This window comes from Telmatherina bonti (genome assembly GCF_933228915.1).
Source record: "Telmatherina bonti genome assembly, chromosome: 4".
NCBI lineage: Eukaryota > Metazoa > Chordata > Actinopteri > Atheriniformes > Telmatherinidae > Telmatherina > Telmatherina bonti.
Genome location: NC_136622.1, coordinates 21,101,155 through 21,116,227, shown reverse-complemented (window position 1 = coordinate 21,116,227; position 15,073 = coordinate 21,101,155). Strand labels below are relative to the sequence as shown.

Genomic DNA, 15,073 nt, shown 5'->3' with positions numbered 1-15,073 from the left:
TGATCAATAAAAAAAAAAATGGCTTTTAACATTTGAGGAACATAAATTTATTGTCAAACCCAAAGAAAATGACCTTAAATATACAGGAGAGAAACCTCAGTTATAAATGAATCACATTGTATATTTACAGAGACAACACATTTTAATTTTATACAGCAGTTTTAAATGATGAAAAATGCAACAAACTGTCATTACGTAAACCTCATCAAATGTACTCCAAAGTTGCTACATAGTAACCCAGTATCCACCATGGTTTTTTTTCTTTAACTCTTATCAGACTGCTTCTGTAAGAAAAAAAAAAACAGCAAACAAAATGGAGATTTTCCAGCTAAATGCAGATTATTTTCTATACATAGTTCTGTTGATCTAAGTAACATGCAGGTGTATGAGACTTCACATGATGCAGACACAAAACTATTTCTAAAGTCATCTTGGGCAACAAGAGCAGCTCTGGAGAGTTACTGACAAACTAGATCAAACTGGTTACATGTATCTGATATAACTAATGATCATTAGATGTATGCTGGCTCCTTGTCAAATCCTCCCACCAGGCACTTGTATAACCACGTCCAGTTTACTGCACTCTGAACCAGCTTGTCAAAAATAAATTAAACTTGCATGAAAGTTATGTATCAAGACAGATACATAGCTGTGCAACAAATTTCTTCAAAGAAAAAAGAACAAAATTATCACATAAGACAGATTTGTTGTACTGGTAAAAACAAAAAATAAATAAAGCAGTCCACTGTAAGATACATGAGGAACACCCCCCCCTCCAAAAAAATAGGTTGTGTTGGAGCTTATGAAAAAAATCTTCAATTTTCTAATACAGCAGTTTCAGAACTAAATTGCTTTATTATATTTATGTATTTATTAGCAAATTATTTGGTTATTCAAGTGTATTGCCAGGAAAAAAAATAGTTAATCTGCAATCAAACAGTTATTACCTTAAGATATTTCTCAATAATGACATGTTATTGATTAGTACAAAAATTGCTCAGATAATTGCAAACACAGCTTATACATGATTACAGTGATATCCTACCATCACATTTAAAGAAAAATCTTTAACGCCAAACTCTTAGCATGTTTAGGACATTGTGCTTTTAGCAATTAAAGGTTTTAACAATGTTTGTCTATAAAACAGACATTTCACCATCCAGGAGACTGACACATTGTGATTTGCTCAATGACATCTCCGTTTACCAAAACATCAAAGGTATGAGATACTGTGCCAAAAGAAATAATTACCATGCAAAGATAATTAGCCAAATATACAAATTTTTAACATATTATTGCTATCAAACCTCACAGAAATTTGAATTTTATGTGCCTTATTACTTCAACAATAGACCCCAAAGTCAAGGAGACCCAGAAATCAGCAGGCTTGCATTCAAAGCACTGATGAAAACATGACATTTTTATAAATTAGTGAGTCTTAAAGAAATCAAATATATATTCATATAGTCTTGGTCATATGGGACACAAATGGACAAATACTTCATTTAAAGTAGAAATTACAATTCAAGTGGTTTGGGAGAATAATAAACCAAGAATCAACTGCAACCTTTTTAAAACACCCACCAAACTGATATCCGATCAATAAAAGGAAATAAATGCAGGTTTATGTACAAGTCCGTAAGAAAAAGGACACAAATCTTCTATATAAATGGAACGTACTTCCAGGACCAAAGCCAGATGATGGGAAAGGCAAGACCTGTTGAGCAGAGGTGGATTTGTACAGCTGACTTTTCTTAAAAACTCGTTAATCTGGCTCTGACAGCAGTTCAGCTGTTGGCGCAGTGCTTCTTCATTCCCTAAAATAAATATCTCTGAGCTTCTACCCACTCAACAGGACTGATAAGTTAAGTACAACAGAACTTGACCCTTTTCGTAGTTCTCAACTGTGGCATAAGCCTTAAGAAGCCTCCATACATTCATTAAACTTCACTGATGACAGCAGAGACACAGACTCTTCATCTGTTAGCTGAAGCCAAAGTTTACAGAAGAGGAAAGGAAGAAGTTACTGGAGGCAAAAGAGTAACAGAGACAGCGGCCGGCCACAGGGTGGACAGGATACCTGTTGCTCAGTTGTATAACAGGTGTCGCCTGTTATTCAAGCAGATCCTGCACAGAGGAGAGAGGACAACACTGAGGCCAGAACCAACATAGGTGATCAAACAACTTTAGGTGTTATGTTTACACACACACACACACACACACACACACACACACACACACACACACACACACACACACACACACACACACACACACACACAACTCAGTTACTGAAGGGACCTACATCTGCATTCAATTGTAGAAACCTGAAAGAATTCCATTTTCAAGGAAAAACAACTGGTGTCAGCTTTGTAAGCTTTCCCAGGTGGATTTTGTAGGGTTGGTGTAAGATTACGATGCTCTGAGGCTGATCTGGACAAAGTGAAGTCTGTTTTGTGTTACTATGCATTTCCTGGTAATTTAACCTGAGCTTAACCAGTGACCTCAGCCCTGAAACCAGATTAGCTGTAATTGCATAGAAAACATGACTTCTACCCTGTGTGTCTGTCAGCGTGTTTGTCATCATGACAAAATGTGTGTTTGGCTGTCAATACAAGTGTGTCCCAACCATATCAGATCAGAGTCAGAAAACATAACTAATGTGTCAATGACATCAAAATGAACACAGACTACAAAGATAGATGAACTCTGATTCGTAAGTCCTGAGTAGTACTGTCATAAAGTGGTAAAGACTGCTAAGTTGGAGCGTTACACTGGATACTGACTTCTGCAGCACGCTCTAAAGATAGTTTCAATTTCAACTCAAGTTCAATTTTGACACTGTAATTGGTCAGAAAGATTTCAAATGTAATGTGTGTGAAATATAAAGGATATGATAACCATGAAAAAGGGAGCCTTAAAACTGCACACAAAAATTATCAAACAACTTCAGCTTGTGACCTTGTTTGTGTGTTTCATGGACGGAAAACAAGATATCCACCGTACCTCATCTGAGTCATCATGAAATTCAATTTTGCCATTGTGAGTGTGGTTGGTCTCCAGTGGGTCATCCATCCCATCAGTGGCGTTGTCTTCAACATGCTGCTGCAGCACAGAGTACCTGTGAACCAAAAACCTGCAGGGCAAATTCAACACAATGTCAGGTCCCTCAAAATGATTTCAAATATGTACTAAAAACATAAATGAACCAAAGAAAACAAACAAAAAAAGAAACGACAAGATAAAGTTTGTTTAAACTGGCTGAGATAATGAGTTGGAGTATAACTGATTAAAGATTCACTAACCTGCCGCCACAGACATATTTCTTGACAAAGATCACCCCTGCTGCAATGCTCAGCAACATGACCACAATGACTGTTATCACGATGAGTACAGACTTGGAGGAGTGAATGTCCATCTGTCGAAAATAAGACCAAAGATATCAGTGGAAAAACTTTAGCATGAAAGCAGAGGCAGTTTTGTGATTAAAAGCTATTCATTGGCCCTCAATACACATGTAAAAATAATCCAGAGAGTTGAGCTTTTTAAGCACAACTAGAGCTCAAAAATGTACAACAAGACGACATTTTGAATGTTTGATCAACATTCAGTCCAGCAGGTTTTGACTGTTTCAGTTCAACTCCGCTTCAATGGGAACCTGATACCTGAGTGTGCATCTTAATTTTCACCATGAATATTGCAGTCAGGGCAACAAAAATGAACACAGCTTGCTTTTTCTTTCGAGAAACACACATCTACTGAATGTATTGACACACAAAGAAGCTCTGAAATTGGAAATAATGACTAATGGGTAAGACTACACTTTTTTCATAACCTGTTGTCAGCACAGCTTATTCTCTGTCCCTTTGTTAGAGATAATGTCTACAGTCCAGTCAAACCAGACTGATAGAGTTGTGATAGTCAGAAACAGTGATTAGGATAGTATAATACCATCCCACATGACATGTCTATGCTTTCCATCTAAAGGTTGTGGTGCCCTGGACCAACACATTTTTGCTTTAGAGCACTGGTGTAAATCCACCAGTACAAACCATTGGAAAAGCACTAATCTGCTCAGACAGGTGTAAAAGAAAAATACCTTTAATTACTAGTTTTTTTGTCTGATAATGGCATTAGTCTACAGAAATACTCACCACAAGCTCTGGGCCCACCAGGTCACTGACACACCTCTTACTGAGGTCGATCTCTTTGCGCACAGGCATCTGTCCTCCCTCACATTTATCACCTGGGATTTTTCTATACCTGTGAAAAAATAAAGAAATAAAATTTTTAAAAAGACTTTATGACCTTCCAATCAAGATAGACTGATTTTAAGTGGAGGTTTTCACATTGTTTTGTCTGATATGAACTTTCAGAAAAACACAGAAAAATCATGAATTATGTTGTCTAATTCGCTTTTAATTAGAAACAATATCAATAAATAAAATATGTCTATTAAGACCAGGGTTGCTTTTAAATCTGTACCTCATTCAAATGTAAATAAGTCTAAAGTAATTCATTGTTCTTTAAGTGTTCATCATTTAATGAAATAACCTTCCCTTGCTTCCTATTTTATATAATAGTAGACTTGTTGAACAATTCTTTTTTTTTTTTCAACTTAATAAAAACTCAGCTATCAGTGTATCTTTGGACACCAGTGAGACTCACTCCACCCTCAACAAGCTTCCTCTTATTCCTCTGCATAATAATTATTTCCTCCTTCTCAACACTTGCTTCCTCTCTGTTATTCATCATCATTTCAGTAAAAATAACACCACTGCAATCTGTATTAATGCAAGACTGTGCATTAACTGTGCATCAACTCATTGCTAAATAAAAAAAGATAGTTATGAAGTAAACTGCACAACTGTAAAGAAGCTAAAACAAAGTATGGCGTCGGTGATAGAAGACTGCCAGGATATTCACTGTTGTCTAGCACAGTGATTCTCCAACTGGGGTCACAAGATCATGTAAGGGGATCGCCAGATAATTGTAAAAACAAAATATATACCCTACATCATATTTAATAAATTTGGGAGTTTTATCAGGGCTGTCAACTCAAAACCATTAATGCTAGGACAAATCTGTGAAAATAGCTTTTTTTTTTTAACCTATTAACACATAAACAACAGAGTTCATACACGTGGCAAATTAACAATCTGAATTTGGCATATTTACCTTTTGATAAGCTAATTTTGGACACATAGGTGCTTTTTTCCAACAGTGAACTGAATCCACCAAAACCACTTTAGCCTTGCAGCCTTACTTTTACAGGACGGCTGCAGGATGACCCGTCTGATTTTTCACACAATGAACCACTCAGTTGTCACACGAGGTTGGAGAGTGCGAACACTAACGTATGTTATTTTGGGGCAATCGCTCAAAAACTTTGAGAACCACTGGTCTAGTGTTGATAATGGATTCTGCCTTGCTTCATTTATCCTGCATTTAGGAGCTGAAGGCAGAAGCTTACCCACTGGTCTGTAGCTGCTCCTCTTTGCCATGCAAACAAAACTCCAAGACTTTGCCTTTCAGGTCTGGCTGCTCCACACACTCCGAGCTGTTTTCTTTACGGTAGTATCCAAAGTCACTGCAAAGAGTCACATAACGACACATTATTAAGTTAGGGTGAAAAGCTTAAACATAAGCAAGGTGCATAAGAACTGGTGTCAGTCACCAAACCTAAGTCTATTATCTCCGCAAATTTTATCAACAATATACATTACCACAGGAAGTCATCTAGAGTGCATAGACATGGGGTTGGTTCTTTGTTGACTTCATAATCGCGACCGTTCCAGCAAACCGAATCCTTTCGGAGGCGTAGGAACGTCTCTTTGTAACCCAGCATGCAGCCATCATTTGGATCACTTATATCATCGGAGTGGGCTAGCCATTGCACATAGTCGTCGTCTCCACCTAAAAACATTACTTATTGGTTCCTGCTCACAAGTGATCAAAATACTGGCATAATATCCATAAATTTACAATAGAAACATGACTCACAATCTCTGGTGAGAAGATCCCTGAAGTCAATGGTGAAGGAGATCCAGTACTGGCTGAAGAGTGAGTCTCTGTAACCCCAGATGCTGACATTCATGGAGCGAGCCCCTGGCTCTGATGCCAGCCCAGTAAAGTAAATGGGCTCTTTGGTGAAGTTATACACACCCCAGCACTGCCCTTCATCAGTGGAAAATCTGTCAAGAAATCAGTGTTCAACACCAAGCCAAGCAAAGCCAACTTTATCTGTAAAGCACTTTAAATACAGCAGGCACTGACAAAAAACCTGAACAGTAAGAATAAATAAAAAGTTTCAGGTGTTCAAGATGTAAAATAAATTAGGAACATAATAATAACATTTAAAATAAGACCAAAATAAAAACATAAAAATATATAAAACCAAAACTAATATTAGAATAATGAAAATAAAATCAACTTTCAGGCTTGATCAAAGGCCTGTCTAACAAGCGCAGGCAGCAAGTTCCACAACCGAGGAGCTGCCCCTGCAAAGTCTATGAGCTCACGTCTCGTCCTCAGCACACTCATAACCAACTGGTCAGCTGACTCGAGGGACCGGGAAGTGCAATGCAAGAGCTCAGAGAGGCAGGATGAGGTGAGAAAAACAAATGAAAGAATTTTAAATTAACCCTAAAAAGAACAAGCAGGCACCAGCATGAACCCCAAAAACTCAAAAGCAGCAAAACGGTCAGCTAAATGTGTCACCTTGTTAAGATACTGCATGTGTTTACTGTCAACAGTATCTGAACTGGTTACATCATCTGAGAGGAAGATGCTAAGACTGAAGAAATGCCCATAAATGGCTAAAATCCAAGTATGACAGAGGGTATTTCTTAACATCAGGCTTCGCAAATGAAAAGTAACAACATTTAATGACTAAAAAAAAAAAATTAAAAAAAATTAAAAAAAAGAGGACTAAAAACAAATTTCATTCTATTTTTGAGGATATTTAAAACACAGAAATAAATCAGTCTCTTACACCAACAGTGCAACTTACTTGATCTGGTTGATAGGTTCAGTGGTGCTGTGCTCCACAGCCACCAGCAGCCCTCCCGAGTCCAGAATAGCATAGTGATGGGGCCCCTCAAGTGCTTTAATCCAGGTATAGCCCCCATCATCGGACACATACACATCAGGTCTCATCACTGAGATTGCATCACCAACACTGCCTGAAAATGTTCAGTGAGTAAAGAGACACTTTTTTAATTTGAATTTAAAACCACTTTTGTACATTAGCATTTGCATGAAAGTTCTAATCTGAGGATTACCATGAGCTAAAACGAGTCCCACAGCATTTGGTTCAGTCAGAGGCGGCATGGGGACATTCAGCTTCATAGCAATGCTGTAGGACGCATGAATGTGGAGACTGCACTGTAGACAAAACACAAGCAGAATTCAGCATTTGTTTATAGTAACAACTCAACTTTGGATCTCAACACTCCAAAACTTTATCAGACACTCGAACAACATTTTCTTTTTTTTTCTGTACCAACTGAATCTCCTGCCTGTGTTTACCTTGTCAGGGTCCTTGGCTGTAGCATCACACTTGGTGTTGGCGGGTTTCTGCAGGGGAACCCACTCCCCTCCCTGATCAAAGGACACCACAGATTGCACCGAGTCATCTGAAACCACAAAAACAGAGTGCAACAGTTACAGGAAATTATGGGCTTCACCAGAAATAGGCTCAGTTCAGTAGATTTTCTCAATTAAGCATTTATAAGATTAATTCAGTGGATAGATGGATTCAGTGTGGCAGCAGTAACGCTGAATTGATCTATTCACAAGAGATGTTATTTTGACTTCAGTCAGTTACCTAAAAAAGACAACATATTTAAGACTGAACAGCTAATTAAATATTTACCTCACACCCGGCTACTGGTATGTAATGGAGAAGTCATACGTGTGGGTGTGTTGCCTGGGAGAATTTGAGTGTAGGTATGTGCTGTTATTCCTTTATGTAAGTGCAGACAACTGAACACAAGTACCTTCAGCCAGGATGCTGGTGATGAAAACTCCTCGTAGGGACGTGACGTTAGTGAAGTCTGTATCGCCTCCCGTGGTGGTATAAAGATGACGCTCCAGTGACTTGGAGTACACAGTGCCCCGATCATCTGACACATAAATTGTACCAAATCCTGTATCTGAGGAAAAACACAGAAGGTTTGAGGGTTTTTTTTTTAAATCTGGTGTTAGTTAAAAGTACATTAAAAAAAATCAAACACTTAAAAACACAAAGCATAACTGACGCAGATGAAAGGCAGTTTGTGAACAAAATGATAAGTAAATGTAAACTTCCTCATTTTGGAAGTGGCAAATAACCGCAACTAATAAATTGTGAATTTGCAAGTTCCTTAGCCCTCTCCCACACTGGTGAATGGGTTAGGAGTGTGGCGTTTGGACGAGCCAAAGGCAAAAAATATCAGGAGAGAAGACAATCTGCTGCAGAAAGTTGCAGCTATCACAATGTTTGTCTTAAGAAACTGCCTCTGGATGTTTTATTCTCAATAATCAATATTACAGGCCAAGTTTTGAGTGTGTAGGAGACACATTTCAATGGCAAAATTTAGATTAGGGGTGCCCAAACTTTTTCAGCTTCTGATCCGCAGAATAGCATTAACAAAGACTTTCTCTCCGGTATGCAATGCTGAGGTACTTACTTAGTGTACCCTACTGAGAAAGAGCTGAAATTAGTTTATTTCTAGCCCCTTTTAGAAATCCTAGACTCTACAAACCTCGTACTTGCTGTCTCATGGCCCACTGTGGGGTGTGACCGTAAACCTGATGATCACTGGATTAGAACATATGACTGCTACGGCTAACTGTATTATCGTTCGGTATGATGTATGTCAGGCTGCATTGTGGACTGACCTCCAGATTCATCGACATGCATGAAAACCATTTCATCGTTTGCTGCCAGGATGGAGTAGAACTGCTCGTGACCGACCGGAGGCAGCTGGGCCATGTTCCACGTCTCACCCTGGTCCACAGATACGTGGATCATCCTTAGTGTGCCCTGCAGGGAGAAATTGCACACAGGCAAATTTAATAAAGAAGCTCAGTTCTAAAGTTTACATTTATCAAATGTAAAATGTAATTTTATAAATTAAATATAAACTACATTATTAATCCTCTGAGGGAACTTACAAAACATTTTAATGTGTGATTAAGGTCAGAGTGAGGGAGACAATATAGCTATTCCTGTCATCATGTGGCTAACCAGCTATTTCTCCATCAGATGTATGTTCAGTATTAAAGATCTCCACATGTACCACAGGCATTCTGACTCAAACTTTTTCCTTTTTTTTTTTTAACACATAAACTGATAATACAATAACAACCATGTCATCATTGTATTGCCCCGACTTTATACTGACCTTGCCTGTCATTACAGAGGCAAAGAGGAAGCGTCCACCAAGGCCAAAAGAGTAAATCCTACTAGCGATTGTCTTTATGGTTTTACCAGAGTCTGAAGTTCTCTTCAGGTCTAACATTCCCCGATCACCTGAAACATACTGAGAGGTTAGAAACGGAAGAGAAAGAAAAACTACACATGAATATGATTGGAGGTTGCACTTTCAGGCTGTAAGAATCACTTACTGCAGGATCCATTTTGGCTGGCTGTAAAGAAGAGAGTATTTTTCCTTCCCCTAAAAGCAAAAAGGTAAATATTTTTTTTAAAAATTATCAAGGATATTAAATAAATACTGCTTTGTAAATAAATATGTGTGGGTATCTCAGTGAAGAACAATGCCAGGGCTGATAAAAATGCAGGATTCATAAGCATTGGTAATCTATTTTTCCACGACTGTAGGTTTTACTTCACTGTGAAAGCCACATAATGACTTGGCAATTGCAACAAACTCTTCTTAAATAAACACATTCAAACTTCCAAATATACTTCTGGTGGAAATTACTAATCTTCCTGCAACCTGTTTAGATCTACATCTTTTTTGGTTGTGATAAACAGTAAATGCAGCAGTTTTAAAACTGAACCTACAATGGCATTTATTGCTATCAGCTATTAGTATGTGTGACATACCAGGAAGTATCTCTAAAACAAAAAAAAGGGCTTGGCCTCACCACAGCTTGTCAAACACTCATGAAGTGAGTTCTACTGACAATATGGCTACAGTGCATGATCTACTTAATTTTGGGGAAAAATCTTTGAAAGTGGTCATCAAGCAATGTTAAAATTTCTTTGGCATCTTAAGCATGAGCAAAGAAAAAGATGAAAAAATGGCCTTAGCAAGTCAAACATGCGATAAAGTCTTTGGCTTAAACATATTTTGCTGTCATCACCACAAAACACAGCAAAGAAAGGTGAGAATCTGCTGTCTTTCACCATTTTTTCCATCATGTAAAACAAACCAAAAGTGAATAGAACGATTCCTGGTGCAAAACAGAGTGATTCTTGAAATGTTTTGTTCCCTATTCCTCCCGCATGATGTTAATTAAGTGTCCCCTGAGCACCTGAAAAAGGTGCACGTACCATTCATTTGTTTTATCTCTTACCATTTCAGCAGACACACCATGTTGTGGATCTTTTTCCAGTTAGTGCCAAAATCCTCAGAAAGCCACAGCTCATTCTGGTGATGGAAATATAAATATTAACTCAGAGTTCATCTAAAGTAAACTATTCACAGAGTTCACACAGAACCTGACAGATATCTTCTGAAGCACCAGTCATGTTAATAATTAAACTGTGTAAACACAAAAAAAAAACCAACAAAGATTTGCGCTTTCTTGTTCCACATTCATTCCGACACTTGTAGTATTGACTTTCCTACTTCTTAAGTATTGCTTTCCTTCTCGGCTAATATTTGTCATAGCAACAATTTTTCCCCCCACTAATTTTAATAAACTATTTATATCTAACAGTTTTAACTGGACTTTAATATTTGTAACTTATTTATAAATGAATTTTGTTGTATTCCTGTACAATGACAAGAAAGCTTTTTATTCTCTATTCTAAAGTCAAATGTAAATGATGGTGAATCCCATGAAAACAAAGATCAAAATGTACATTTCCACCCAATTTCAAGGTGAATTTAAAAGTCGATCTTGAATTATTTTGCAGGTCTCTTTTTAAGAATGGGACAAATATAAACATTACAGAATATTTGGAGGGAAAACTACGAGGTGAACCCGAGACAAGGTGACACTTTAACTGTGTACTATCAGCATGAAAACATCCCAGTGCATTGTCTAGATTGAGACCAATTTGCAAATGAGGCATTGTGTGATACTAAATTTGAAAATGGCCCCAAATCACAGCTGGACAAAAAGATATTTTAAACTGATCTGTTAAATCCTTGTACATGTCTTGGGCTTTCAGGTTTAATCATGCAAACTGCTTTCTTTCTACATTATGAGTGTCTATTCAGTATTTACTACTTACAGTCTTGCTGAGGACAACTAGCTCATTTGAGTTCTCAGGATTGTATGTGATCTGCATCAAGGGGATGAAAGGCAAGTCCCGCTGGGTGAAACTCTTTCCAAAGTCATCTGTGATGAAAATCCGAGACCCTTGACCTCCAGATACTTCACCTGTCAGGATCACCTAAAAGCCAGAGTTGGAAAGTTTCCTTATGGTAGACATAAGCTTATTGCAAAAAGTAAACACAGTGAGGACTTCAAGAGGATATGGCTTACTTTCCCTGACTTCTCTGGGCCAATTGCAATTCCAAACTCTGATCTGATGAAGGTGTTATTGATCAAACTGGTCACATCCTGGAAGGACTTCCCGTAGTTCTCACTAGCATATAAGCAGTTGCAGTAAAATGAGAGGCAAATTCAAAACAAACTATTGACTTCTTAAAATGAGATAAATCATTGGACCACAGGGAAATAAGTTTACCTTCGATAGAGTTTGGACTGCCCAAGTCTCATCATGAAGAAGGGCACCTGAAAAGTCGTCAAAGCCAGAATGACCTAGAAAGAACAAAGGGTCAGCTTGAGGAGAGTCGGACATGTATAATTTATTACTGTGCATGCTGGACGGATTTGAGGGAATTTATCATGTAATCTATGCCTGCCGTGTAGGACATACTCGTGTCAGGATGAATACAACACTCACCCCTGTGCCATCTCCAACCCAGGCCAGTGACACTGACCCACTCAAGTCATTGAAAGCATACTGAGGAAAAGAGGACAAACATTTTCAGATATGTAAATATAAATAAAAAAAACAATCAAAACATAATCCCAACAGTTACAGAGCAGTAATGGTGTGAGTGAAGCCACATTACAGGAAAATCAACTTTTGTGTCATGGCTGACAACTGCGGGTAAAATCTATTTGTGACTTTTGCTTTTGGACAGCCTATTTTGGCTTTAATTAGCATTGAGTTTTCCATATTCCACTTTTAAAACCATAGACTGCATAGGCTTAAACACAAACGGCAGAATGTGTAGAATTAAGGGGCTCCTATAAAACCTGACAACCAGAAAAGTTTTATTTTAGTTCCTCTCTTCAACAAGACTATCAGAATACCAGCAGAAAAGAACGCTTCTCACAAAAATACTTGTGCTGATATGCAAGTTTCATATTTTGGACCCTGTATTCAGGCTCCGTATTCTTCACGCCACTCAAGCAGCTCTGTCAGTGGGACCTGAAGAGGTAACCTCGGGGAAAAGAGAAGGCTCAGCCTTTAGGAATTCTCTCAACCTCAGATTACTGGGACCAAGTATACAAAGACTGCAATGCAAAGTTAATCACATGACCCAGAGGAGCTAGGCAAATAAGCAGCACAGGTTTCTGATTAAATTGGTCTCGTTTGTTTTAGGGTATGCGTCATTTTATGAGCCTTGTAAATGCTCGTTGTCTTCCTGGTTAGTTGCTGCAAAAGAAAAAAACACTTCAGTCTCTTCACTGACTAGACTTCCTGCTTCTAACTGCTTTCACATCCACACAAACATGGCTTTTAATTGCAAAATAAGACCCACACAGCCAGTCACATGGATTCCCATGGGCTAATTTTCCTGTCAACATCCAGGCAGATTTACTCTCAGTCAAGCAGAAAAAAAGTCAGGTGGTTAAATACAGAATATGTCTGCATGTTTAATAAGGAGAATATATGGGTCATAGTCATTAGTGCAACCTTTGGAAAGGAAAACTGGTCTGGTTATCCTTTAGTTGAACCTGGCTGGACTGAAGGCATAGTTACAATTTCACAACATTGTAACTGACTGCACCTAATACTAAAGGAAAGAAATCGTGGCAGCAGAGAAGACAATCTGATTACATGGTTGAGCTTTTAAAACAAAAAGGGTGTGGAGTAAAATAAGCATAAGAAACATCTTTCGAGACAACAAGGTATTTAGTCCTGCTATTAACCAGGGTTTGAAGGCTTAAAAGTGAAATAAAACAATCCATCAGCTACACCCAACAAAGACTGGCTCGTCAGGCCTGGTCGTTTACCTGGTTAGCACCTGAGCACCATCTCTGGGCTCATTTAATTGTCAGACTGCGACGTGAAACAGGACCTCTGTTGGTAACTTACACTGTGGGTGTTGTCTGCTAACTTGGTGTCAGATCCGTGGAGCGCCTTACAGGAGTCTCCCTGGTCTGTGCTTCTTCGTTTTATTTCGTGGTTTGATGCAGACAGCCAGGCAGGCAGAGACCTCTTCACGATTTTCGCGGCTTTCCCTTCAATGCGTGACTGCTTCAGGAAAACCGCCTGTCCGACGGGTTTGGATCCCTGCTGAAAATCCAAGCCGGCAGTGAAAGTGCATACAGAAAACAGCAGGATGCCGTGCAGCAAATGTCCCATCCTCGCTGCTGCTGAAAGTGACTAACAAAGCACAACAAAGAACAAAAACACAAACCCAAAACGAGTCTTTGTTTATCCCCGTCTTACAGCAAGTGAAGGTCGCTACAGCTCTACCATAGATGACATCAACAAACAGTAGTCCTCTTGACAGCGACTATTTCAGGCTTTGAAAACAAGAAGCTTCCTTAGAGCTCAGTCTGTCTTACTGCGCAGCAGCAAAAATATCAGTATAAGTCCCCCACAAAAAAACGCAATTTATCGCAAATTAACCGGGGAGTTCAGCGGCAATACTCGCACGGCAACTCCATACCCAACATGATACCTTGTAACGATGATAGAAATTGTGCCTGCTGATCATAATACGCTGTAAAGCGAGTGTACTGTGATTGGCTAGTTCATCGGTCAACTCATCTCTTCACTGTTCTGATTGGTTTAAATGTCAAAAGGAGGCGTCATAAGAAGGCATGCATAATTAGCCGTCAAAAGGAGACGTCATGATAGGTTGAGCGATATGCTCATACAGCTCAAATTTGTCGGAACTTACTTTATGGGAGAAAATAACATTTTGTTACCCATTAATGAGATCAACATTTAAGTGGGAAGATGTCCTTTATTCACACATTCATAGAAAACAATTCTTTAGCTTAAAAGCTTTAGTTCAAGCCTCTCAGGTGGTTTAACATATAATATAATATAATATAATATAATATAATATAATATAATATAATATAATATAATATAATATAATATAATATAATATAATATAATATAATATAATATAAAACAAAATATAAAACCACTGATTTAAATCTCAATTAATCAGAAATCAGAAAAAAAAACTGAAAGAGACTTGACTGTATGTTTGTAACGTGTGATCAACACTAAATATACTTAATATGATATTTAAACAGAATGTGTAGAGAACAATGTGTGCTTTAAATGCTGAGAAATAGTCCATTGGCTTTTGTTTATGAAGATCGTGAATGAAAAACAAAAATGTTTTGCTGGTTTTGGTGGCCTGGTACGAGACATTCGATCCCAAAAAGTCTCAATTGCAGTGGCATTAACTTATACTATAATCATATGCAAATATTGTTAAATATTTAACTATTCACACAGAGGATGCTAAATATAAGTCATTTTAAAACTAAAATGTAAATTTTGTCTGTGTTTTAGTCTGGAAATATTTGTTCCTCACGTCAAACCACAGCAATCATGAGTTTGTTCATAAGTTGCTCATTCTGGTCATAACTTGAAGTCTTTATGAATTGACAATGACAAGTTCTT

At 38.0% G+C, this 15,073-nt stretch overlaps 1 protein-coding gene across 1 annotated transcript; it reads right to left on the bottom strand.

The window, feature by feature from the left end:
- Nucleotides 1-23: 23 nt before the first annotated feature.
- Nucleotides 24-14,067, bottom strand: sort1b (sortilin 1b). The gene is made up of 20 exons (XM_079239401.1): nt 13,517-14,067; nt 12,092-12,151; nt 11,873-11,946; nt 11,668-11,770; nt 11,414-11,575; nt 10,528-10,601; nt 9,613-9,662; nt 9,390-9,517; nt 8,884-9,028; nt 8,001-8,156; nt 7,531-7,637; nt 7,284-7,386; nt 7,013-7,184; nt 6,004-6,194; nt 5,727-5,916; nt 5,474-5,590; nt 4,155-4,263; nt 3,306-3,418; nt 3,007-3,136; nt 24-2,127 (listed from the first exon to the last, which is right to left on the bottom strand). The coding sequence occupies exons 1-20, from the start codon at nt 13,784-13,786 to the stop codon at nt 2,113-2,115; spliced, it is 2,469 nt and encodes an 822-aa protein (XP_079095527.1). The 5' UTR covers nt 13,787-14,067; the 3' UTR covers nt 24-2,112.
- Between the last annotated feature and the right edge of the window lie 1,006 nt (nt 14,068-15,073).

Excerpts from the sequence above, each read along its gene's own strand:
- sort1b (XM_079239401.1), bottom strand. The coding sequence starts at position 13,786 with ATGGGACATTTGCTGCACGGCATCCTGCTGTTTTCTGTATGCACTTTC. Across the intron at positions 5,591-5,726 it reads ACTCTAGATGACTTCCTGTG|TGACTTTGGATACTACCGTA; the intron begins GTAATGTATATT and ends GACTCTTTGCAG. Across the intron at positions 3,137-3,305 it reads AAATATGTCTGTGGCGGCAG|GTTTTTGGTTCACAGGTACT; the intron begins GTTAGTGAATCT and ends TTTGCCCTGCAG.